Source organism: Chelonia mydas, chromosome 4, assembly GCF_015237465.2.
Source record: "Chelonia mydas isolate rCheMyd1 chromosome 4, rCheMyd1.pri.v2, whole genome shotgun sequence".
NCBI lineage: Eukaryota > Metazoa > Chordata > Testudines > Cheloniidae > Chelonia > Chelonia mydas.
In genome coordinates this window covers 42,294,060-42,319,444 of record NC_057852.1, presented here as the reverse complement: position 1 = coordinate 42,319,444, position 25,385 = coordinate 42,294,060, and the positions used below count along the sequence as shown (strand labels likewise).

The following is a 25,385-nucleotide window of genomic DNA, read 5'->3' as shown; positions in this document are numbered from 1 at the left end:
CCCTCTCCACACTTCTCTGCAGTAGATAAATTGGTAGTATTGTCTGGGAAAAAGAAACAGAGGTAAAAGTGACTTGCTCAGGAAGCAGTGTGGTCTAGTGGACTAGGTATGAGATAAGAGTCAGAAGAATAGGTTCTAATACCAGCTCTGTTTCTTACTTGCTGTGTGACTTCTGCCAATCTCACTGAAACTGCATGAGTCACAGCTTTTCAATCTGTAAAGGAGGATACATGTCTGTAGAGCACTTTGATATTATTGAATAAATGTTCCATATAAGTCACAGGTGAAAAAGAGTACACCATGTAGGGAATAGAATCCAGTTGGATTTTATTCCTCTCCTTCTACTAGTTGAGCTCAGTAAAAGAAAGTGTATTTGGAGATTCCAGGCCTCCCCAAAATAAGAACAGTTTAATGATGTTCTCTCTCACATAAACCATCAGTTTCACAAACTCCCTCCAATCCCCAACACTCCCCCAAAAAAAGTTTAAATAATTTTCTGGCAAAGGGAAGCATATGAGAAATGCCAATTGAATTGATTGAGTTTTTGCAAATTTAGAGGGTGCTAGTGGGGAGAGTGAGGATTATAATAGAAAGCTAGTCACTTTTATCGTTGGAGAGCTAATTTTTACTAAATGACGACGATAAATGCACTTGTACAGAATATGTGACATTATAGTCCACCTGCCCGGTATTTTGTCCGTGTTTGCATTTATGATTTTCTGTGTGTTTGTATTTCTCTACCAATATCTCATCCAAAAATATATTTCATTCCAGAGCAAAAGAAGGACACTAGTATGAAATTGTAGTTTACATGTTGTTAACAGAGATTTGCTTGGAGCAAGGTGTGACCTAGAACAATTATCCATACCTGTTACATGCAATTTCTCTGAAGAGGTGCCAATCCCAAACAAGCTAAATCTCTGACGACTATCAGAAGCCAGGAAAATTTCTGCATTAGTGGAGACAAGGTTATATTTCAATCTGCTGTAACTAGAGAGAGCAGTTCTGCACTGGCAGGGAGATGACCTACAAGGCATTTTCATCGGCAACTTCTATTGGTCAAATTCAGAGTTAGCATAAGTGGGTGTAAATCCATTAACTTCATTAGAGTTACATCTCCTTATCCCAGGCATGAATGAATTAGGCTTTGTAATCTAACTTGAATTAATCAAATCAGTCTAGCTTCCATTGTCTCTGGATAGCATGCAATTAACGAACATACGTTTTAACTTATTTTCTTTCAATTTTGTTAGTAGATAATAAATACTACTTTTGTTTAATTGAAATTGAACTACTTTGATTGTCATATCTGGGAAATGTTATATATGCCAGCAGTCACAAAAAATGGAATTATGACCTCAAGGAAGGCAAAAAATATTAACGTGACAGCCAGGAAGCATAGTCAAGGGCATTGTAAAAAGCCTGCACTCTTCCCTCTGGAGCACTGTCTCAGAAGAACAAACTTGGCACCAGGTCTGGCATAGAAAGGTCATGTGACTTCTGAATCTAAGTTTATACCACAGCACCTCAAAGCACTTTGCTGGGATGGACAGCAACCGTCCCTCAGTCACAGCTTGGGAAGGCACAAATAGATTAGGAGTCAAATTTTCAAAAGCACCTAAGTGATTTAGGAGCTCAAGTCCCATTGCCAAAGGGCCCAAATCTCACTGACTTTCAATAAGACATAGGTTCTGAAGTGCCTAAGTCACTTTTGGAAATGGGATTTAGGCTCTTAAGTCACAGAAAAATTTTACATTAGGTGCCACAGTCACACAGTTCTGAATCAGTAGCAAAACATAAAACGTCTTTGAAATCCAGGGTAATTTTGATGTGTCACACAGATTGCTTTCTGGGAGAGGTCAGCGTAGCATGAAGTAACAAAAAAAGATTTTATTGGCTGGTGGGGAGGGAAAATAAAACGTAACTGAAAACTCATCTCTGAATGCCCCCCCTTCTCCCCTCCCCCGAACGCCTGTACAGCAAGTGTATTCCACATCTGAATCAGAGCTTAAAATTCTATTCTACTCTGAAAAGAGGGGTTGGGTGGAGGGTTGGAGAGATTTATAGAGTCATGCATTATTGTTGGTTGTTTTTTAACATATATATTTGCTGGTGGATAATTGTGATTTAAGGTATGCTGAGTGGCCTTTTATATAATACTGTATTAAGTTAGTGTTACGTGTGCTAATTTATGCCTTGGGAGCCCCAAACACATAATGTGCATTTAATGAGTTTTATAAGTCCAAATAAAGAAAATAAATACATTGAAATGGCATAAAAACATAAAGAAAGGTCATACTGGGTCAGACCAACGGTCCATCTAGCCCAGAATCCTGTCTTCTGACAGTGGCCAATGCCAAATGCTTCAAAGGGAATGAACAGAACAGGCTAATCATCAAGTGATCCATCCCCTCTCCAGTCCCAACATCTGACAATCAGAGGCATCATGTGATTCCATGGTTATTGTGTCTCAAAGGCATCTACATCAGCCTGGGTTTGGAGAGTCAAATTGTTCTTTAAAAAACAAAAAACAAAAAACAAAAACAAAAACAGAAAAGTAAAGCATATGTGACTCAAGATGCAAAAAGGAAACAAATCTGCTGAGCAAGATGCTACTTTACCATCACTTTTCCAACCATAACTACAGTTCAATTCAATTTTTCTTTTTTGCTTTACAGTTCATATACATCATGTTGTGTCAAGATTGTACAGGTCCTTAGTATTAAGGAGCCATACACACTAATTTGGAATAACTAAAGGCAAGAGGATGCACATTGGGCAGAATTACACTTAAACATTGACTTGGCAGACTTTTGAGGGGCAGTGGTATTTAAGTCAGATCTTTGACATTAAACAATTTCCCTTCTTTCATAAATGCATATAAAATATAAAGAAGTGTAGTATTACCGGGAAAGACACTTGGCAGAATGTGTGTTTCATTTAACAGAACAGTTTGTTCCTGTCACCAAGAGAAGTTAGAAGCAAAAATGAGACATGAGTTTAGGCGTGCCCACAGCAATTCCGGGCCCCAGGGCAGAAGAGTCAATGAGCCCCCTAGAAAGCCTGTGCAGGGCAGGCTGGAGCCAGGCCCTACGCTGCTGCTAGCCCGGCATGGCATTGCAACACGGGCGCGGCACTAGCCGCTCCTGCGCGAACACAGACCACCTGACATTTGGGCAGTGCTGCGGCTGCACTGTTGGTGCTCAGCAAGCTGCTAGCTGCAGTGCTGGGCACGCTATTCTGGCATGGCCAGGGCTTCCACATGCCCACCCAGCTGCCTTTGCCACCGGCGGCATAGGCGCCAACTCCGTGGGTGCTCTGGGGCTGGAAAAAAAATGGTGCGTGCTGAGCACCCATCGGCAACCCCCCTATCAGCACCTCCCCCTCCATCTCCTCCCAGCGCCTCCTGCCCGCCAGCAGGCCTCGCAGATCACCGCCTCCCTCTCCCTCCCAGCTCCTCCTGCGGATCAGCTCTTTCGCGGTATTTGCCGGTGCTGAGGGGAAAGGGAGAGAAGCGAGGGCGCAGCGTGCTGGGGCTGGGGGCGGAACTGGGTGGGGAAGGGGCAGAGTGGGGGTGGGAAGGAGGGGTGGAGCGACGGTGGGAAGAAACAGGGCTTTGGGGAAGGAGTGGAGTAGTGGCAGGGCCGGGCGGAGCTGAGGGCCCTTGGGCACTTGCCTCCTTTGTCCCCGTCCTCCCACCCCGTCAGCGGGCCTGCATGAGTTTGTTTCTTTATAGATTGCTTAAAGGCTGCTTTAATACTCTACCTGATGTCCACCTCTGTCCCATCCTATCCTGTATCCAGCTACTAAATGGATCATTGTTTCAAAGCCCTAGGAGTGAAGATGACTTGCAGATGGAGCCTGCTAGCTTCAAACAACCCTTGTGAAGTAGACTTTCCTGTCAGGCAAGCTATCCAGCAAGTGAAACATAATTAGAAGGTTTAAGTTTTGCAGTTAGGTCTATGAACGGATGGAACAAAATAAATCACCCTTTTTTCTGTGGTACCTGTTGTAATCCTGTTGCTCTCAACTAAAGGCCATCACATGTATAAAAACATTTATAAGGGAAAGTGAGAAATAGGGCTGATCATAATCAGATTGATGATAATAGTTATACTATTAACATAGCACTCTGCATCTTCAAAGTGTTTTATTAATATTATTTACAGTAATCTACATAACTCCACTGCAATACTGGCAGTATCCCAATTTTACAAATGGGGAAACTGAGGAACAGAGTGTCTCGGTGATTTGTCAAAACCTTATAGACAGTCAGTGGTAAAACTGGGATTACTAATCAATAGTTTCTGGCTCCTGCTTGCACATATGTGTTGCCTTGGTGTTCTCATCCTCCACCACCACACAAAGCCAATTTCCACCACCACACAAAACCAGATATTTTGGTTATATAATAAAATGTCCATTTGAAAGTCAACTTGTACCCACTCTTACCACACAATGATACTAGAGCAAGCAGCTTTCCCCCTTACTTAGAATAGGAAATAAGGTATCTCAGACATCAATGTCAAATACTGTCCCTGTCTGTTCTTACTCATTGCTAAATGGTAGCTCCATTCCATAGTCAGTAATGGCGAGTCTCTGTCATCTGCTTTTGCCATCCTATCAATACCAGAGAAATAGAAGGAAATGGCTGCTACAGACAGGCCTCACTGAGTGATCTTAAGAGGCAAAGAAAGAGCGCAATAGTAACACTTCTGACCATGACCTCTTTAAAGCTCTTCGACAGCTGATTGATTCCTGACTGATAATGGCTTAATAAGTGTACTGATTCTCCCTAAGGGGATGCCCTGAGCATCATTTTCTCAAGAATACAGTTTCCATGTAGAAAATTAAGCTATCTAAAGCACCAAATCCCTCTCCAAGAAACACAAGTATCCTCTGCATCTATGCAGTATGTGCTAGTTTTGGTTTGATTGGGCTCCAAAGAAGTTCTACAAATTTAGGAGATTTTACTATTTCCTTTAAGAATCCTTATTTTGTTCTTGTTTTAAATTATTTAAAAATACTTGTTTTAAAGTATTTACTGCTCCCAAGAATTCTGAAACAGTCATTGACATTTACTGTATGAATTGTATATAATGTAAATACATATTGAAGTGTCTTTTTCATGAAAGTAGATATACCTAAGTGACCCATGCACATCACCAAAGAACTTTTTATTTCTTTGAACAGTTATTAAAAATAAAAGGAAACTGCAATACAAAACCAAATATTTTGATTCAACCTTAAAGTTTAATTGCAACTAATAAAAGCAAGGATCTCCATCCACAATTTAGGATGGAACTTAATCTTTAACCCCCTTCATAAAGCACTGATATGCCAAAGAATAGACTACAACCTAAAGTCCATGAAAACTAGGACCAGGCTATGTAAGTTACTGACTACATTAAACAGTTGGGGGGCAGATGGGGTTGTTTGTTAGGAGAACTAGGGACAGAGTATCATTCTTAACTCTGTATTCCCTGTTTTTGCTTGGTTTATGTCACTGAGATCTTCTGAGAAGAGAATGTGACTTTATCTGTGTTTGTTGTTGTTTCAGTATAATCTTTTTCTGTGAATTCTTAAAATACCTCTCTCAGGGTACTTGGTTCTGTTTTGTTTTGAAGGTAAACCCTTTCTGTTTATTATCAAATGTGATTTAAAATGTTGGTTGGGAAAAATGGATAGAAACTAGTTTGCAATCCTAAATTCCTTTTAAATCAAAGTCTATAATTTATACAAAAAGAAAAAAAAAAGTCATGACATCTTGTTATTGTTACCTTTAGTAGAGAGATTAAAGCCAACAGCTGTCCAAATTCCAGACAGCATAGGAACAGCCACACTTCATGCTGCCTGTATACAGCGTGTTAGGACAAGAACATGCTTTAATAAGACAACATGCTTGGGTTTTTTTCAGAGCAACAAATTTTTAAACAATGAATCAACACACTCCAGCTATATTCACTGACAAACTGATAACCAAGCTTCTGGCACACAACTGAATGTTCCCAACTGGACAAACATCTGCTTCCTCGCTCCTGCGCTGTGGAGCATCTCTGGCAGAAATCCCATGAGCAGGCTGACTTCCTCTACTTGAAATTTGTTCTCTCCTCCTTCAGTTCTGCCATATTCCTGGATAAACAGCTCTACTGCTCCAACTTTAATTGAATCCCACACCTGCATTCACCAGCTGGCTTTTTGCCATCTTTGACTCCCTTCTGAAACCCTCCCTTCCTCCACTTCTCTCTCTGCACAAGATCTCGCCAATACATTCCAAAAGAAAACTGACAAAATAGGCAGTGGCCTTCTCCCTCCCCTCTGCTCGCCTTCCCTTCCCCCTGCTGCAACTCTCAATTCCTTCTCTCCGTCACAGACTGCCTACTCTCATTCTCTAACCCCTCCATTTGCTTCAGTGACCCCATCCTATCCCTTCACATCCTTCATACCCACTCTCATCCCCTCCCTGACTCCTCTCCTTCTTCTCACTCTCCTCTAGTTATTTTCCTTCACAATACAAGCGTGCTTGAGTCTTTCCTCTCTTAAAAAACCTACCCCTTGCCCTACCTGCCTCTGCAACTACAACCCTATCTCTAAGCTCACTGTATGCACTGTCTACAATCAGTGGCTGGAGTTCCTCTCCATCTTAGCTTCTACCTCTTGCACTCCTCTTAAACTGCTCTTGACAAAGTCTCTAATGACCTCTTTCTAGCCAAAGCTCAGAACCAATATTCCACCCTCATTCTCCTTGACCTGTTATATACTTTCATTACAGTCGATGCTCTTCTTGAAATCTTGCCCACTCTTGGCTTCCATGCCTCTGTCCTCCCCTGGGTCTTCTCCTACCACTTTCATTGCTCCTTCAGTGTGTCCTCTGGAGGATCCTCCTCATTCCCCCTCCAACTTTCTGTGGGGATTCCACAGGACTCTGTCCTTGGGTCCTCTTCTCTTCTCCCTCTACATCTTATCTCTGGATAATCTTATTTGTGAACAAAAATTCAAATACCATCTTTATGCTGCTGACTCTCTCTCCTTCAGATGTGTCTCACTCTGTCTGAACTACAATCCCAGACTGTCTCTCTGACTCCTCCTGTGGATGTCTAGCTGTCACCTCAAGCTCATTATGGCTAAAACAGAGCTCTTAATATTTTCCCCAAAACTATCCCCACAACCTTCTTTCTCAATAACTAAGGACAATACTGTCCTGTCTGTCATTCAGGCCCATAACCTGGGCGATATCTTCAACTCAGACCTCAGATCCAAAATATAACTAAATCTTGCAGATTCTTTTTGCATAATGTATTTAAGATATGGCCTTTCCTATTCATCCATACAGCTAAAACTCTCACCATCTCACTTCTTAGGGCATGGCTACACTTGTGAGTTAGAGCACATTAAAGCAGCCCCGTGCACTCTAACTCACAATGCATCCAAACTGGCAAGGCACATAGAGTGCCCAGACTCTGCGGCTAGAGCGCTCCTGGTAATCCACCTCGGCGAGTGGAATAACGTTTGATGCGCCCCCGCTGGAGCGCCACTGTGGATGCCCTGGATTGTCACTGAGCTCAGATTGGCCTCCAGAAGTGTCCCACCATGCCTGTTCTAGCCATTCTGGTCATCACTTTGAACTCTACTGCCCTGCCCTCAGGTGACCGACTGTCAGACCCGCCCTTTAAATTCTCTGGGAATTTTGAATATCCCCTTCCTGTTTGCTCAGCCAGGCGTGGAGTGCTCTTAGCGAATCTTTCCAGCTGATCACACCTCCACACACCAGGCGATCCCCAGTATGGAGCAATGGCGAGGTGCTGGACCTCATCAGTGTCTGGGGGGAGGAAGTTGTCCAGTCCCAGCTGTGCTCCAGCCGTAGGAATCACAATACCTTAGGGCAGATATAAAGGGACATGATGGAAAGGGGCCATGACCGGGATGCACTGCAGTGCAGGGTTAAAGTGAAGGAGCTGCGGAATGTCTCCCACAAAGCCCGTGAGACAAACCGCCGCTGCAGTGCTGCCCCCACAACCTGCCATTTCTACGAAGAGCTGGACGCAATACTGGGGGGCAATCCCACCTCCATTTTAAGTACCACCATGGACACTTCAGAGCCCAGTTCAACAAGGCAGGAGGAGGAGGAGAAGGAAAGCAGGAGTGAGGGTGCTGATGAGGAGGAAGACAACCCGGCATCCCTAGATGCATGCAGCCAGGAGCTGTTCTCAAGCCAGGAGGAAGGTAGCCAGTTGCAGTAGCCGGTGCTTGGGGAAGGACAAACACAGGAGCCAGCAAACAGAGCTGTAAACAGGGAGTTTGAGTGGGAGTTTGTAAAGGGAGTTTTGGGGGAAGAATATGAGCCAGGCAAAGGAACAGACAGGCTAGTGAAGGGAGCATGTGGTGTTCTAGCAGTGTTTTGGTGCTCGTTGGGGGTTTGTTTTGCTGAGGGTGGTGGTGTTTTGGTTTGGTTTGTGTTTCCCAGACTAACAGGACTTAGGTGGGAAGGCAATGACAGATACAGAGGCAGTCGTGGTAGTGACCCAAGTAGTGGAAGACACAATGAAGATGACTGGATGTTAGAAGCTGTGGCATGTACATGATCCTGCAGGGGGTACCTGAAAAGAATTTTGTCTGCATGAAGTGCCGCCTGATAGAGCTGATGGAAGAGAAGATCCGAGGATTGGAGATGCAGGTGGAGACTCTGGTTGAGTTTAGAAGGGGGCTTGAGCAGATGATGGAGCAAAGACATGAGGAGGCTAAAGGGAAAAGCTCAGACTTGCAGATGGTAGCAGGACTAAAGAACTCTGAGGGGAGACTGCTGGGTGAAAAAAATGGTCAGTGGAAGCATGTGACTAAGAGAACCAGGCAGAGGAAAAGACGTGGCAGTGAAGGAGAAACAGAGCTCAGCAACAGGTTTGCAGAGTTGGAAAATGAAGAAGGAGCACAGCAGGTGGTCACTGAAGGTGAGAGGGCAAGGAAGAAGAGAAGAGCAGCTAGTTCTGTAGGAAGAGGGCAAGGGTCAATGGAGATAACACCAAATATGAGCCCCAGGAGGATACGGGATGGGTTGCAGAGGATTGCAAGGGACAATAGGAATCAAGAGGACTTCCGGCTAGATGGAACAGGGGGTAGACTGGAGAATCACACCATCGCCAGGAAAAGGCAGGTCTACGTGACTGGGGACTCATTACTGAGAAGACTACACAGGCCTGTAATAAGAGCTGATCCAGAGAACAGAAGGGTGTGCTGTCTGCCGGGTGCTAAGATACGGGATGTGGACCTGAGGATAAGGAGGATCCCAACGGGAGTGGGAAAGAATCCACTGATTGTCCTTCATGTGGGAACAAATGATACGGCTAGATTCTCACTGGAACGTATCAAGGGAGACTATGCCAGGCTGGGGAAGACACTTAAGGAAATCGAGGCTCAGGTGATCTTCAGTGGGATTCTGCCAGTTCCTAGAAAAGGGCAACAAAGGTGTGACAAGATTATGATGCTCAACAAATGGCTCAGGCAGTGGTGCTATAAGGAGGGCTTTGGGATGCATGGCCACTGGGAAGTATTCATGGACAGAGGACTGTTCTCTCGGGATGGACTTCACCTGAGTAAGGAGGGAAATAGACTTGTAGGATGGATGATGGCACAACTCATCAAGAGAGCTTTAAACTAGGAATTTGGGGGAGATGGTTGGGAGAGGTCCAGGTAATCTCCACACCAGATTTTTCTCTTTGAGAGGGAAGAAAACAAAGTAAGAAAGGATACAGCTGTGGGTAGGAGAATGGACATAAGGCGGAAGGGTAGTGTACACAACAAACTAATAGGTGATACTGGTGGTAGAATGTCTGTGCCCCATCAGGTAAAGAATGTGAGCGAAGCCAAACAGCAAAAATTAAGATGTTTGTACACCAATGCGAGGAGTCTAGGTAACAAAATGGAAGAACTACAGCTACTGGTGCAGGAAGTGAAACCAGATATTGTAGGGATAACAGAAACAAGGTGGAATAGTAGTCATGACTGGAGTACGGGTACTGAAGGGTCTGTGTTGTTTAGGAAAGACAGAAATAAAGGCAATTGGCGTTGGAGTAGCATTGCATATCAATGATGAGGTAGACTGTAAAGAAATAAGAAGCGATGGAATGGATAAGACAGAGTCTGTCTGGGCAAAAATCACATTGGGGAAGAATGTTACTAGAGCCTCCCCTAGGATAGTGCTTGGGGTGTGCTTAGACCACCGGGATCTGATGTGGAGATGGATAGAGACCTCTTTAATGTTTTAAAATGAAGTAAATACTAATGGGAATTGTGTAATCATGGGAGACTTTAACTTCCCAGATATAGACTGGAGGACAAGTGCTAGTAATAATAATAGGGCTCAGATTTTCCTGGATCTGATAGCTGATGGATTCCTTCACCAAGCAGTTGCTGAACCAACAAGAGGGGATGCCATTTTAGATTTGGTTTTGGTGAGCAGTGAGGACCTCATAGAAGAAATGGTTGTAGGGGACAACCTTGCTTTCAGCGATCATGAGCTAATTTAGTTCAAACTAAATGGAAAGACAAACAAAAATAGATCTGTGACTAGGGTTTTTGATTTCAAAAAGGCTAACTTAAAAAAATTAAGGAATTAGTTAGGGAAGTGGATTGGACTGAAAAACTTGTGGATCTAAAGGCAGAGAAGGCCTGGAATTACTTCAAGTCAAAGTTGCAGAAACTATCAGAAGCCTGCATCCCAAGAAAGGGGGGAAAATTCATAGGCAGGAGTTGTAGACCAAGCTGGATGAGCAAGCACCTTAGAGAGGTGATTAAGAAAAAGCAGAAAGCCTACAAGGAGTGGAAGATGGGGGGGATTAGCAAGGAAAGCTACCTTATTGAGGTCAGAACATGTAGGGATAAAGTGAGAAAGGCCAAAAGCCATATAGAGTTGGACCTTGCAAAGGGAATTAAAACCAATAGTAAAAGGTTCTATAGCTGTATAAATAAGAAGAAAACAAAGAAAGAAGAAGTGGGACCGCTTAACACTGAGGATGGAGTGGAGGTTAAGGATAATCTAGGCATGGCCCAATAATTAAACAAATACTTTGTCTCAGTCTTTAATGAGGCTAATGAGGAGCTTAGGGATAATGGTAGGACGACAAATGGGAAGGAGGATATGGAGGTAGATATTACCACATTCGAGGTAGAAGCCAAACTCAAACAGCTTAATGGGACTAAATTGGGGGGCCCGGATAATCTTTATCCAAGAATATTAAAGGAACTGGCACATGAAATTACAAGCCCATTAGCAAGAATTTTTAATCAATCTGTAAACTCAGGGGCTGTACCGTATGACTGGAGAATTGCTAACACAGTTCCTATTTTTAAGAAAGGTAAAAAAAGCAATCTGGGTAACTACAGGCCTGTTAGTTTGAGATCTGTAACATGCAAGGTCTTGGAAAAATTTTTGAAGGAGAAAGTAGTTAAGGACATTGAGGTCAATGGTAATTGGGACAAAATACAACGTGGCTTTACAAAAGGTAGATTACGTCAAACCAACCTGATCTCCTTCTTTGAGAAGCTAACAGATTTTTTTAGACAAAGAGAACGCAGAGGATCTAATTTACCGCAATTTCAGTAAGGCATTTGATATGGTTCCACATTGAGAATTATTAGCTAAATTGGAAAAGATGGGGATCAATATGAAAACTGAAAGGTGGATAAGGAACTGGTTAAAGGGACTACAGCAGGTCACACTGAAAGGTGAACTGTCGGGGTTGGAAGGAGGTTACTAGTGGAGTTCCTCAGGGATCGGTTCTGGAACCAATCTTATTTAATCTTTTTATTACTGACCTTGTCACAAAAAGCGGGAATGTGCTAATAAAGTTTGTGGATGACAGGAAGCTGGGAGGTATTGCCAATACAGAGAGGGACCGGGATATCCTACAGGAAGATCTGGATGACCTTGTAAACTGGAGTAATAGTAATAGGATGAAATATAATAGTGAAAAGTGCAAGGTCATGCATTTAGGGATTAATAACAAGAATTTTTGTTATAAACTGGGGACGCATCACTTGGAAGTAACAGAGGAGGAGAAGGACCTCGGAGTATTGGTTGATCACAGGATGACTATGAGCCGCCAAGGTGATATGGCCATGAAAAAAGCTAATGCGATCTTGGGATGCATCAGGTGAGGTATTTCCAGTAGAGATAAGGAGGTGTTAGTACCGTTATACAAGGCACTGGTGAGACCTCTTGTGGAATATTGTGTACAGTTCTGGTCTCCCATGTTAAAGAAGGATGAATTCAAACTGCAACAGGTACAGAGAAGGGCTACTAGAATGACCAGAGGAATGCAAATGTCTTATGAAAGGAGACTCAAAGAGCTTGGCTTGTTTAGCCTAACCAAAAGAAGGCTGAGAGGAGATACGATTGCTCTCTATAAATATATCAGAGGGATAAATACCATGGAGGGAGAAGAATTATTTAAGCTCAGTATGAATGTGGACACAAGAACAAATGGATATAAAATAGCCATCAGGAAGTTTAGACTTGAAATTAGATGAAGGTTTCTAACCTACCATCAGAGGAGTGAAGTTCTGGAACAGTCTTCCAAGGGAAGCAGTGGAGGCAAAAGACATATCTGGCTTCAAGACTAAGCTTGATAAGTTTATGGAGGGGATGGTATGATGGGATAGCGTAATTTTGGCAATTAATTGATCTTCAACTATTAGCGATAAATATGCCCAATGGCCTGTGATGGGATGTTAGATGGGGTGGGATCTGAGTTACTACAGAGAATTCTTTCCTGGGTGTCTGGTGGTGAGTCTTGCCCACATGCTCAGGGTTTAGCTGATCGCCATATTTGGGGTCGGGAAGGAATTTTCCTGCAGGGCAGATTGGCAGAGGTCCTGGGGGGTTTTCGCCTTCCTCTGCAGCGTGGGGTACGGGTCACTTGCTGGAGGATTCTCTGCACCTTGAAGTCTTTAAACCACGATTTGAGGGCTTCAATAGCTTAGACCTAAGTTAGGGGTTTGTTACAGGAGTGGGTGGGTGACATTCCGTGGCCTGCGTTGTACAGGAGGTCAGACTAGACGATCATAATGGTCCCTTCTGCCCTTAAAGTCTATGATTCTATGATTCAGAGGATGTGCTCGGTAAGCGGCTTTTATTTTGGGAAGGAAATTATTTGGTGCGGGCTCTTGGGGCGAGGAGGGTAGGGACATGTATGACTAGATGCGGAATAGGGGTTGATGTGCTCTCTCACATCACAGTAATCAGAATCAGTCATCTCTTCAAAGGTCTCATCCAGAAGTTGGGCAATGCACTTGTGCAGGTTTCTTGGGAGAGCCACTGTGGTCCTTGTCGCAGTGAGGCTAACATGTCTGCGCCACTGTACCGTGAAGGGACCATGGCTGCACACAGGCAAGCTGCATATGGGCCAGGGTGGAAGCCGCACTGTAGTAGAAGACCCTCCTTTGCTTCCCAGGTCACCCTCAGCAGCAAGGTATCTTCCAGGATGAACTTCTGTGGAAAATGTGGGGAAAGTGTTCAGTATAGGAGCCCCCTGCAGCTGTTGGCTCTCCCCCAGGCACAGAAACACAGAGGACAGTACAGACGTGAAACAATCAGTCACGCTTGACCCTGTGCTTACTCACCATTTTGGGGCTCCTGTGGGTTATGTGCGCTCGCTTTGGGATGGACAAATTATGCTATTGTGTAGACTGCACTTGCCCTTAAGTACGGGGGAATCATTGCTCTGTCTGGTGTGAACAATGCTGCCTCTGTTAAGTGTTGCATTTTGCCTTTACAGATGCGACCTTGAGATCTCAGCGTCTGTGTTATCACCAGCCGAAAGACTCCAACGAATTAGGAAGAGGCCATGTAAAAGCAAAGAAGACATGCTGTATGAAGTCATGCAGCAGTACCTTAATGAAAATCAAAAAGCACAGGAGTGGAGGGAGAGTGAAAGGAGGATCCGCCAGCAGAATGAGGAGCATTGGCACAAAAGCACAGAGCACAGAGCAGCTGATAAGCATTATGGAGCGCCAAGCAGACTCGATCCAGGCACTCATAGCCATGCAGGAGGAGCACTACCGCACCCACCCCCCCTTGCAGCCCTTGTCCCAAAACTCTTTCCCTTGTGGCCCCATGTCACCTCCAACCCACTTTCCCCAACATCCGGGTTCTTATCACTGCCAGCAGCCTCCAACACCTGTAGCTTCACCACCCAGCCTGAAAACTACGACCCTTACCCATTGCACTCAACCCCCAGCACCATGTGTTATAGCCATCCTGAAGTGCAGCACTCATTGCACAGCACTCCAGACAGGAAGGCTGAGTATGATAACAGGACATACGCAAATCTGTGATTGTACCGTTCCGCACCCCACCCCACCCCCTTGCCCTTTCTGTTTCCCAAGCAGTTGTGTTTCTTTTCAATAAATGCATTTTCCTTTCAATAAATGGTTTTTTTGGCTTTGAAAACATTCCTTATTATTGCATGAAGTAAAAGATAGCTTAGCCCAGGAAAGCAAGAGGCACTGCAAGACAGCGTAGCAAAAACAGATTCCTACTAACATTGGAACCACTGCACTTCACTCCTGTGCAGGGCCCCAAACATTATTGGTGGCTTTCAGCCTCAAATTGCTCCTTCAAGGCATCCCTAATCCTTGCAGCCCCGCGCTGGGCCCCTCTAATAGCCCTGCTCTCTGGCTGTTCAAATTCAGCCTCCAGGTATTGAACCTCCGAGTTCCATGCCTGAGTGAATCTTCCATCCTTCCCTTCACAAATGTTATGGAGGGTACAGCACGCAGATATAACCGCGGTGATATTGTCATCAGCCAGGTCCAGCTTCCTATACAGGGAGCGCCAGCAGCCCTTTAAACTGCCAAAAGCACACTCCACAGTCATTCTGCACCGGCTCAGCCTATTGTTGAACTGCTCCTTGCTGCTGTCAAGGCTCCCTGTGTAGGGTTTCATGAGCCATAGCATTAAAGGGTGAGCAGGGTCTCCAAGGAGCACAATGGGCATTTCGACTTCCCCTACGGTGATCTTCTGGTCTGGGAAAGAAGTCCTGGCTTGCAGCTTTCTGAAGAGGCAAAAGATGTGTGCGTCATGCATGCGTGCGTCTTGCAGGCCAGCCTTAATGTCAATGAAATGCTCACGGTGATCCACAAATGCCTGGAGAACCATAGAGAAATACCCCTTCCAATTAAAGTACTCTGAGGCTAGGTGGGCTGGTGCTGGAATTGGAATAGGCATCCCATCTATTGCCCCTCCTCAGTTAGGGAAACCCATTTGTGCAAAGCCAGCCACAATGTCATGCACGTTACCCAGAGTCTCGGTTCTTCTGAGCAGGATGCGATTAATGGCCTTGCAAACTTGCATCAACATGATTCCAACAGTCGATTTTCCCACTCCAAACTGGTTAGCGACCGATCGGTAGCTGTCTGGATTTGCCAGCTTCCAGATTGCAATAGCTACCCCGCTTCTCCACCCTCAGGGCAGCTCTCAATCTCGCGTCCTTGCGCCGCAGGGTGGAGGCGAGCTCATCACAGAGTCCCATGAAAATGACTTTTCTCATCCGAAAGTTCTGCAGCCACTGCTTGTCATCCCAGAGTTGCATGACAACGTGATCCCACCATTCGGTGCTTGTTTCCCGAGCCCAAAAGTGGCGTTCCACGGTGGTGAGCATGTCCATGAATGCCACAAGCAATCTCATGTTGTATGTGTTACTTGAGTCTATATCATCGTCGGAGTCCTCACTGTCAGTCTGGATCTTAAGGAGTAACTCGACTGCCAAATGTGATGTGCTGGCGAGACTCATCAGCATATTCCTCAGCAGTTCGGGCTCCATTCCCGCAGATCGAAAGGGAAGACAGAGCGCGCAGTATAAAAAATGCTGAAAGATGGTGCCAAATGTGGATGGAAGCACAGGGATTGCTGGGATGCAAACCAATGCATCATGGGGCGTTGGGACAGGACCCAGAATGCCCTGCACCCCCGCCCCCTTCCCACAAGCCACAGCGTGAGAATGGGAAGAGGTGCTCTGTGGGATAGCTGCCCATAATGCACCGCTCCCAATGCTGCTGCAAGTGCCGCAAATGTGGCCACACCAGTGCGCTTGCAGCTGTCAGTGTGGACAGACTGCAGTGCTTTCCCTACTGCGCTCTCCGAAGGCTGGTTTAACTCAAAGCGCTCTACATCTGCAAGTGTAGCCGTGCCCTTAAATTACTGCAACATCTTTTTTTCTTCCTTGACAAATGCAATCTAGTTCTCCGCCATATTCATTCAGAGTTCTGCTGCAAAGAATTTTCCTAGCCGTTGCTTTGACAATGTTACCCCCCTCTTTGAATCCTTCCATTGGCTTCTGATTCCTTGGGGATCAAACGTAAGCTGCTTGTCTTCACTTTCAAAACCCTCCTTGAGCTATCCTCTCTGTGATCATGGGAACTCTTCCTTTAAGGGCTGAGCTTCCCGGATGGAGAGTCTGGTTGGGGCGCTGCGGTGCTCTTGTTATAGACATGCACAGCCACTGGGAACCAGGCACAGAACAAAACAAATCTCATACAAGCATCTTGAGCATTTAGTGATCACTAAACACCACATATCATTAGGAGTAAAAAGGAACTACGAAATAACCAGAATGGTAGAACACAGCAGTTAAAACCCCCACCAGAAGTTGAAACACTCTGGAAATGTGGGAAACAACTGAAGAACATTTGAAGAATGTTTTACTCTGTAACTGCAAGGAACAGGTGCCAATAAAAAGGAAGACAGAAGGTAGCCTTATTTCTGACAATAGCTGGTTCTGAAGCACTTTACGGGTTTAACAGTTTTCAGTTAACTAAGGCAGAAGGGGCTAAGTATGAAACTATATTATAGAAATATCAGGATTACTGCACTCCACACAAAATTGAAACACAGGAGAAAGAGGTTTTTAGAGTACAAAAAGATGGTGAAACCACAGAGTTTGAGATTCATCTAGGACTGAAGGCTCACTCTTGCAGTTTTTTTTGTTTTATTTTGGTGGGGGGTGGGAGGCGGCGGCTAACTGAATCCCTGATAAGAGCCCAGATCACGACTGGGATCAGAGAGAGAGAGAGACACACACACACACTACTGGAAGACCAAGAATTAACCCTTGACAAAGCATTTAAAATTTGCCAAGCAACAGAAATCACCCAGAATGAAGCTGGGTGGACAGTGCTCTGACACTGCGGACATGATAGAGAATCCAAAATAGAGAAAAGAGAACTGAAGCAAAAAGGCACATGATGCTCCAAGCAGGAGTCCAAGTAGGAGCTGCACATGCTGTGGCAACCAACACAAGCCAAGACAGCACCTGGCATATAGAAAAAGATACAAGAAATGAAATGGATTACATCACTTTGCAAAAGTCTGCAAGCACTAACAGGGTATACACAATGTGGGACAAGGAGAATGATGACAGGGCCACTAGCTCAGATGAATTCTTTGTAAGAGCAATCGATAACCTTGCAATAGAAGATGAGAGGACTATTAACTTGAAAGCAAATTGGACTTTTATTCATTTTAAGTTGCACACTTGTGCACAAGCCAATGTGCTGCCAAAAACAGTGTTATTAACATTAAAGAAAGGCCATGGATATTGGAATGTACTGGGTAAAACTCTGGGCTTACAGAAGTGAGCTTATCCCCACTAAAGGTGTATATGAACTAAATGTATGGGTAAATAAACTGGAAAAGATACAATTTGTAATAGCACCAAGGAAAAGCACACCTGTTACTGGGTTGAAAGCATGTCACACTCTTGGTCTCATCAAGAGGGTACAGATGTTGGAGGGGTCAGGGACCAAAACATTTACTGAGAAAGAGCTTGAGGACTTCTTCCAGAGGATACGGAAGCTCTCAACAGAATATAACAGAAAGCACCCAACCACCCCACAATTCCTGTCCCTAGGAAAGACCCCTTCACCCTAAGGGAGAAGCTAAAAGAGGAGCTGGATAGAGTCATTGCTCTGGAAATCATAGAGTGAGTAGTTTCACTAATCAAGTCTGAATGCTGTCATTTGTCATTACAGGAAAATAAAGATGGAACCCTGTGCTTATGTACAGAAAGAATATGAATAACTGGTAACTTCATACTGGATGTACTACAACAGTAGTATTCATACACAGAATACCAAAGGAAACATCATCTTCCACTACCTACAAGGTGAGAAATTTGTGGGGAGATGGTTGATACCAAACATTTTTCTACACTCGATGCATCAGCAGGGTTCTGGTAGGTGTCCTCAAAAAAAAAAACAGAGCTCACATTTGTACACTTTCAACACCCCCCTTTGAGAAACATGTTTCTGCAGACTGTCATTTGGGTTCTATTCAGCACCCGAGGTGTTTCACCAGAAAATACAATAATTGTTTGATGGTATAAAGGATACTAAGGTTTATGTGGATGATGTTTTGATCTTGGGGAAAACCAGTAGAGGAGGTGTCTCCAAGCAGTTTTGGAAACAACTAGAGTTGCTGGGGTAAAACTAACCAAACAAAAGGTAAATTCCACATATTGAAAAGAACATACCTGGGAGATAAATTAAAATAGCAAGATGTAACAGGTACATTACAGTTGAGGCTACAACCAACATGCCTGTCCCAACAGACAAGGAAGAGATACAAAGATTCCTGGGAAAGGTGAACTATTTAGGAAAATTTGTACCTAATCTGGCTGTCCGAACCAGCAATCTCTGAGTGCTATTGTGCAAAGGTGTCCAATGACCAGGAGATGCAAATCTTAATAAAGAGTTCAAGAAACTGAAAAAGTTAATTAAAGAATTCTCAGCCCTGAGGTACTATAACAATAAGCAAAAAACTAAGTTGTCCATGGACACCTCCAAGGAAGGTGTTGGCGCAGTCCTCTTGCATGAGTTTTTATAGGAGTAGTCCCAGTCTCACTTCCACTCACGCCATTTCTATATCGAACATTGGACAGTTCTTCAAATCTTTTCTTGACAATTAAAATTCAAGAGTGAAGGGATAGAACAGGAATATCTGATTCAGACAGAACAAAAATTATTTTGATTAATCTCAGTGTCACCACATCAGTCAGTGGTCTACTACACATAGCATACTGGAACATAAACACTCTCTTTGTATATGACTAACAGAAAGACGTAATGTGGTAGAAAAAAACGTCCATGTATGCTTGTTTTATCTTTTAACAAAAGCCTCATACTCTTGACATTATTAGACACACCTTAATCTGAAAAATGGTAAAAAACTGGTGATAACTATTTTTAGAATTATTTGAGGTCTATAGCCATGGATAGCGTAGTTTTCAGAAATGCTGATCATTCACAGCTCCCACTGTCTTCAGAAAAAGCACCTCTGAAAATCTGGACACAAAATATGTATAATTGGTAACTTCATACTGTATGTACTACAACAGCAGTATTAACACACATAATATCAAGTGTACAGTATATAAAGTGACCTTAACAATCACAGTTGTTACATCAGTGTGTCCATTTTTCAGGATATTCTGAGTTATATTCAATCCTTCTTGAGTTTGGGAGAGCCAGGCAAAAGTATACAGTACTTATTTCTGAGAACTTGTTCTACCATAGACATTTTATCATTTGTCAAATAAAATCCAAATCCAAATCTATTTAAAACTTTTTACTTTTAAATCAAGCTTTTTCAGTATATTTGCATTTACTTTAAAAATATTACTGCTGAAAACAAAAGAGCAAATGTAATTGCTTCAGGAAACTGGAACACAGCTAAAGGTTCAAAACTGCACTGGGATTCCTGAGAGACAGCTGCATCCCCTTTCTGTCTTGTTACTATTGCTAATGCCATAAATGTGTATGTATGTATGTGTGTGTGTTTGTGTGTGCGCACACATGTGAAATGCATAACAGTATGCATGTGAGAGAGAAAATTTTCTGGGCTCAATTCGGCATGGCCACTAAAGATTTTTGTTCTGTTTTTAGTATTTTTTTTCCCCTCTCAATATTTTTTCTTATTTTTCTCTCCATGGGCAATTTTTACACTTCTAGCAATATTTGGAATTATTAAGGTGGCCTTTCCCCCCATTATTTCCTCCAAAAAGGGGATAGAGCAAGGAAAGAACTGATAGAAAAATGTATAACAGCTAAGTTTTCAGTGATGTAAAAAAACCAGAAAATTTTGTGAAAAGGCCTTTGCCTTTCATCAGAACACTATCTCTGTTTCCTTCTCTTAGAGAGATTGTACAATCAGGAAAAAGAATTATCCTCTAAATGTGCAGCTACTGGTGCTTCTTCAAAGGTTTCTTTAGATACAATATATAATGCAACCCGATCTTTGAAAAATAAAGTATGATTCATTTGATTACAAGTTAGATACTGCTTCACTGAGAATGACTAATTTGGAACACAGTGTTGATTCTGTTATTAAATCACAGAACGGTTTTATTGATAAACATGTCAAGTCAGGAGCAAAAGTTGAGTGTATAATCACAAGCAGTGCTTTCCAAACCAACAGTAAACCAGAAACACTGATTCCTCCACTATAGCCCATAATGCCTCATGCAGTTAACTCATGTATCCAAGCACATGGTTACAGGACAAAACAGCAACATGTTTATGTCACCTCATTTAATTCTGAAGGCTCCTAAAGCACTTTACAAAGTACAGTCTATACTGGAAGATATTTTATCCACCACTAAATCAGAGTTACCTCAGGGGTAGAAGGTAGCACAAGCAGATTACAAACGGTCTACGACAGGAAGTGAAGGTTAATATAATGTGTCAATGAAACATCCAGTCACTTGTCAAATTGCCTTTATAGGCTTGGGGTTGGTAGTGACCTTGGGGTAAGAAAGGGAGAAGCCACTCTGGTCCTCACCTCAAGTTGTGTAGGTGTTGCTAAGGGAGCACAAAATCCCATGATCGGTTTGCTTCTTAAATCCCCCCAGGAATCTAATGGTAAGGGAGGGACCATAGCCTGAGGAAAAGGGGAGAGAGAGTTTAGGAGAGGTTTGAGTTTGTAGAATCTGAACTTGTAAGTGAATCAGCAGGGTCTGTAAGTGAACCACTAGGTTTAGTTCACATAATCCAAACAAACCATAACTCAGTAGAGTTTGCATGGTGTGACAGACCCAGACCAGTGGAGTACAGGAGTCTGGTAGAAGGCAAATATACTGGCCCCTGGATGAATAATTTTCTGTTTCCTGAGTGACCAGAGCAGGGGCTGCCCTAGAGCAATCAGGAACCTGCTAGAACCAATTAAGACAGGCACGCTAATTAAGACACCTGGAGCCAATTAAGAACTTACTAGAATCAATTATGGCAGGCAGGCTAATCAGGACACCTCGTTTAAAAAGGACCTCCCATCAGTTACTGAGGGGGCGTGCAAGGAGTGAGAAGGCGTGCTGCTGGAGGACTGAAGAGTACAAGTGTGATCAGGCTTCAGGAGGAAGATCCTGCAGTGAGGATAAAGAAGATGCTGGGGGAAGGCCCTGGGGAAGTAGCCCAGGGAGTTGTAGCTATCACGCAGCTGATACAGGGGACATTGTAGACAGCTGCTATCCACAGGGCCCTGGGCTGGAACCTGATGTAGAGGGTGGGCCTGGGTTTCCCCCATCCCCCCAACTCCTGATCGGGCACAGGAGGAGTTGACCTGGTCTGTGAGAAACACCAGAAGGGAAGGTCTAATTTGGAAAGGATCTGGCCTGTCCCTGACCCACTAGGTGGGACACAGAGACTGCAGGTATTGTTCTTCATTTCCCCCATGCTGGCCAGCAATGAGGTTAGCTGAGTGAATTTCAGGTTTGAGCCTCTGGCAGAAGTGGCCAAACTGAGGACTGCCGTGAACCTCTGAGGCGAGCAAATCCGGCAAAAAGTGCTGGACCCACCAAGGCAGAGGAGAAACTTTGTCACAATAGCATTAATAACAACTCCAAATCTTACATTTATGGAGGAGTGGAGAGTGAGCAACCTTCTCAACCCAAGAGGTGATCAGTCTTCTAGGGTAGAGTGGCAACTATGGCTAAAGAGAGGATTTGCTATCAATCTGGCACCTTTCACAAGTACTAAGTTAGCTTTAAAAAAAAAAAAAAATTTAAACAGAAATTGTACGATCTTATAAAAGAAAATATCTGTTTTCCCTGGACAAAACCATACACGGTACCTAGTGTTTACCAAAATAAAACTCATAAACCCAGTCAGCTGCAGGCACTGCTACACAAGCCTTAGGCTACCTTCTGACCATGCAGTCAGGTGAAACAGGCACTTCAGTGCCATAGATAAACAGAGCTGACTCAAGGAGTGAAGTGAATTACTGACACTTCCATGTTTGAAAGGAGACCTCCAGAGTGTCAGCTTCTTTCCAGGTCAGACTGGCTGCCGCCACTAATACTGAGAGGGAAAGTGAGCATCATGATGCTCTATGTATGACGAGTGAGGATCACAGTTAAAGAGAAAAAAGGAAAAACATATTTGTAATACCATAGACTTCTGTGTTAAAGAAACCTGTTATCCTGGCTTTGTTGTTGTTGTTTTGTTTAAAGGATTAAGATTCTTATCTTAATAAGCTATTTTCTTAAACTTGAAGATTAACATTAATTTTGCAGTCTAGTGAAATTAAAAAAAAAATTATATTTAAAAAGCATGTACTTTTGAAAATCTATCAGATGCAGATTACTGACTTAAACCTGCCAGATAAAAAAATACAAAGACCAGGTTATTTATACTGCAGGGAAGTAAACACTGGTCAATGGAACAGGAAAACTGCCATTTTCACAAGTTCTAAATTCTGTTTCCAGGATGTTTTTAAATACACCAAACCAATTCTCGCCCCAACCCCCTCAAATTGTGTGTTTAGCATTGCAATTATTTTACTTCAAGTCAATATTTATTTCACAGTTCTTTAAAAAGAAACATGACTGCTACTACAAAACCTGTTTCAGATGAAGAATATGGTACTTAAAAACCTTTCTAACAGAAGTCGGGCAGGTTCATTCTCGTCAACACTTTAAACAGCACAGCCCTGATTTCCCCACAATGTTTGAGCTGTACCAGGATGCAGGAGAGTGGAACAGACACAGGGAAGCTGGAAAGGCAGCAGAGACAGTATGGAGGTGCGGTCTGTGCACCCTGTATGCATGTAGGCCATGGAGGATGGTACCAGGGACTGAGCCGAGGTACAACTGGACTGGTCCTTGTGGCTGTGACCAGAGGAGGACAGTACTGTGGTCAACACGGACTTCTTAGAGGAGTCCTCGCCTCTAGAGTCCTCCTTGCATCTAGGGAGATCCTCTTTAGGTACAGACTTTGGAGCCAACAGGTGTTTGCTGGACAACCCCTTGATGGGTACTGGTGCATTGGTACCCATTGTTGCAGAAGCCATGCCAGGGGAATGAGGTCTCTTTCTCTTAGAATACTTCAATTCTGAAGCAACCCCATGGTCATTATGTGCCAAAGTTGAAGGCACTGGCATGACCTGAGAACTGAGCCAATGTATTGGGGGGGGAGGGGGGATTTGGCCCCCATGGGTCTCAGCAAGCACTTGTTAAGATGGAGCTTCCCCCTATCCTCCCTCAGCTTGGAAGATGTGCAGACCATGCACACAGATGGGACTCTCTGAGGCAGCTGGAATGCCCATTGCCAAAGGGGAAATAAATTTGGCAAGTCTGACAAGGCTTGAAGCCCAAAGTCCTTGGTATAACCCAAGCAAGAAAGCTGGAGATAGAATAGCTGAGGGCAAAAGGTCCTGGACACAGAAAAGAAGTCTGAGGAAGGGAATCCACCAGCAAAAACACAAGTGTGCTTAGGAAGTGAAACTAAACAAATACAAGAGAATAAAATGAAATTAAAATTATAATAAGTAAAATTAAAAGAACAACAGTTACAAATGCAGTACAGACCACTCTGAGCCATCTCGAGCCCAGGGTGATTGAGAAGGAACTGGAGTGGTGGCAGATTCATACCTATTTGCCTTCGCACAAGAGCACAAAGAGGTGTAATGTGCAGATATGGACCTATGGACACAGCTAGCTAAAATCTCCAGTGGAGAGACCATGTACACATGCACATCCTATCGTCGAGTTGGCATACAGACATATACTTTAACAACTTTAGTGTTGTCCAGCTTTAAACACAGAAGACCTCATGGAAATTATTTTCAGCCAACCTATTGATCTACTAACTAGACTATTAATTCCTTTACATTTCATTAATAAAGAGTCTGACATTTTAAAATCTGTTGAAATGGGACTGTTTTTGCTGAAATGCTGGACAAGTGTTAATAATGCAAGCCTTCTTGTTGGTAGCACATAATACTCCTGGGGGACTTCTGCACCAAAAAATTAAATATTCTGTGCACTATATTTTCAAATTCTGCAAAATGCTGCATATTTTATTTGTCAAAATAACACAATATAATCACACCAGTTTCAATTATTTTTGGACACTTATTTCAAAACACCTCAGCAAGTATGTCTGTAATGAACTAAGATTCAAGAAATGTTTTTTTGACAAATCGACTCTTTACTAGGCATATTAATACAGAACTCTGAGTAATAATTCATTTAAACTGCAATACAGAAGCATATTTCCCGCACCCCACAGAAGCAGTGCAAAGGCTTGTGGGAGTCAGAGGTAACGGAGGAGTTGAGGGAAAGGGAAATAATTGCTGGGAAAGAGCCTGGGTGTGAACTTGGAGGGCTGTTGGCTATGGGTGGGAAAAGTATGGAACAGGGTTTTTTTTTGGGGGGGGGGGGGGAGGAGATGGGGAGGGGACTATTAGGGAACTTCCCCCATGCAGACCCTGACTGACCCCAGCCTCTCCCATTCAGTCAGGCACACCTGTCCCTGTCCCCATATGTCCCTGCACCCCCTGTCCATGTGTCCCTCCAGTCCCTCTCAGACACCCACTCCCCATCCCCATGTGGCCCTGCACCCCCTCACTCTCTCCCCAGGTCTCTGTGCCCCCACTCAGCCACCTCCCTGTCCCTATGTGGCCCTGCGTCTCCACTCCCATTCAGCCCCTGCCCCAGTCTGTCCTCCCCCACCAATCCTTATGAGACTCTCTCTGAGCCTCCAGCAGCCCTACACTGTCTGTCTCCCCATAGCCCCTGTCTCCTGACCTGGCCCGACAGCCGCTGTGAAGAAGGCAGGCTCTTTCTCTTCCCTAACTGGCTGGGAGCTGCTGCTCTGTTCTATCACACCTGAACCTTCTGGTGGGGAAAAGGCAGAACTGCAGCAACTTTCCAGCAGAAGCTCTTTTATGTGCAAAAAATTAAAAATATGCATGACTCAATTACGTGCATGCTCAGCAATGCAGAATTCGCCCAGGAGTAACATAAGTGTCAGCTATAGTTTTATCATTTTTGCTACCCTGTTCCCTACACCCCACAACCACACATTTAAAAGCATCTATGCTTTTCAAAAGAAAACTTTAAAAA

The 25,385-nt window shown here is 43.8% G+C and overlaps 1 protein-coding gene across 4 annotated transcripts in view; it reads right to left on the bottom strand.

Moving 5' to 3' along the window:
- Positions 1-25,385, bottom strand: part of SPATA5 (spermatogenesis associated 5) — a 301,993-nt gene that overhangs the window by 99,653 nt on the left and 176,955 nt on the right. Inside the window, exon 15 of one of the 4 annotated variants that reach the window (XM_043545495.1) lies at positions 2,138-2,514. The exons of the other annotated variants lie outside the window; for them this stretch is intronic. Within the exon in view, the coding sequence (XP_043401430.1) occupies positions 2,461-2,514 (54 nt within the window). The 3' untranslated portion in view covers positions 2,138-2,460. Of the gene's footprint in view, positions 1-2,137; positions 2,515-25,385 lie in introns of those variants that run through there. 4 annotated transcript variants of the gene reach the window in all.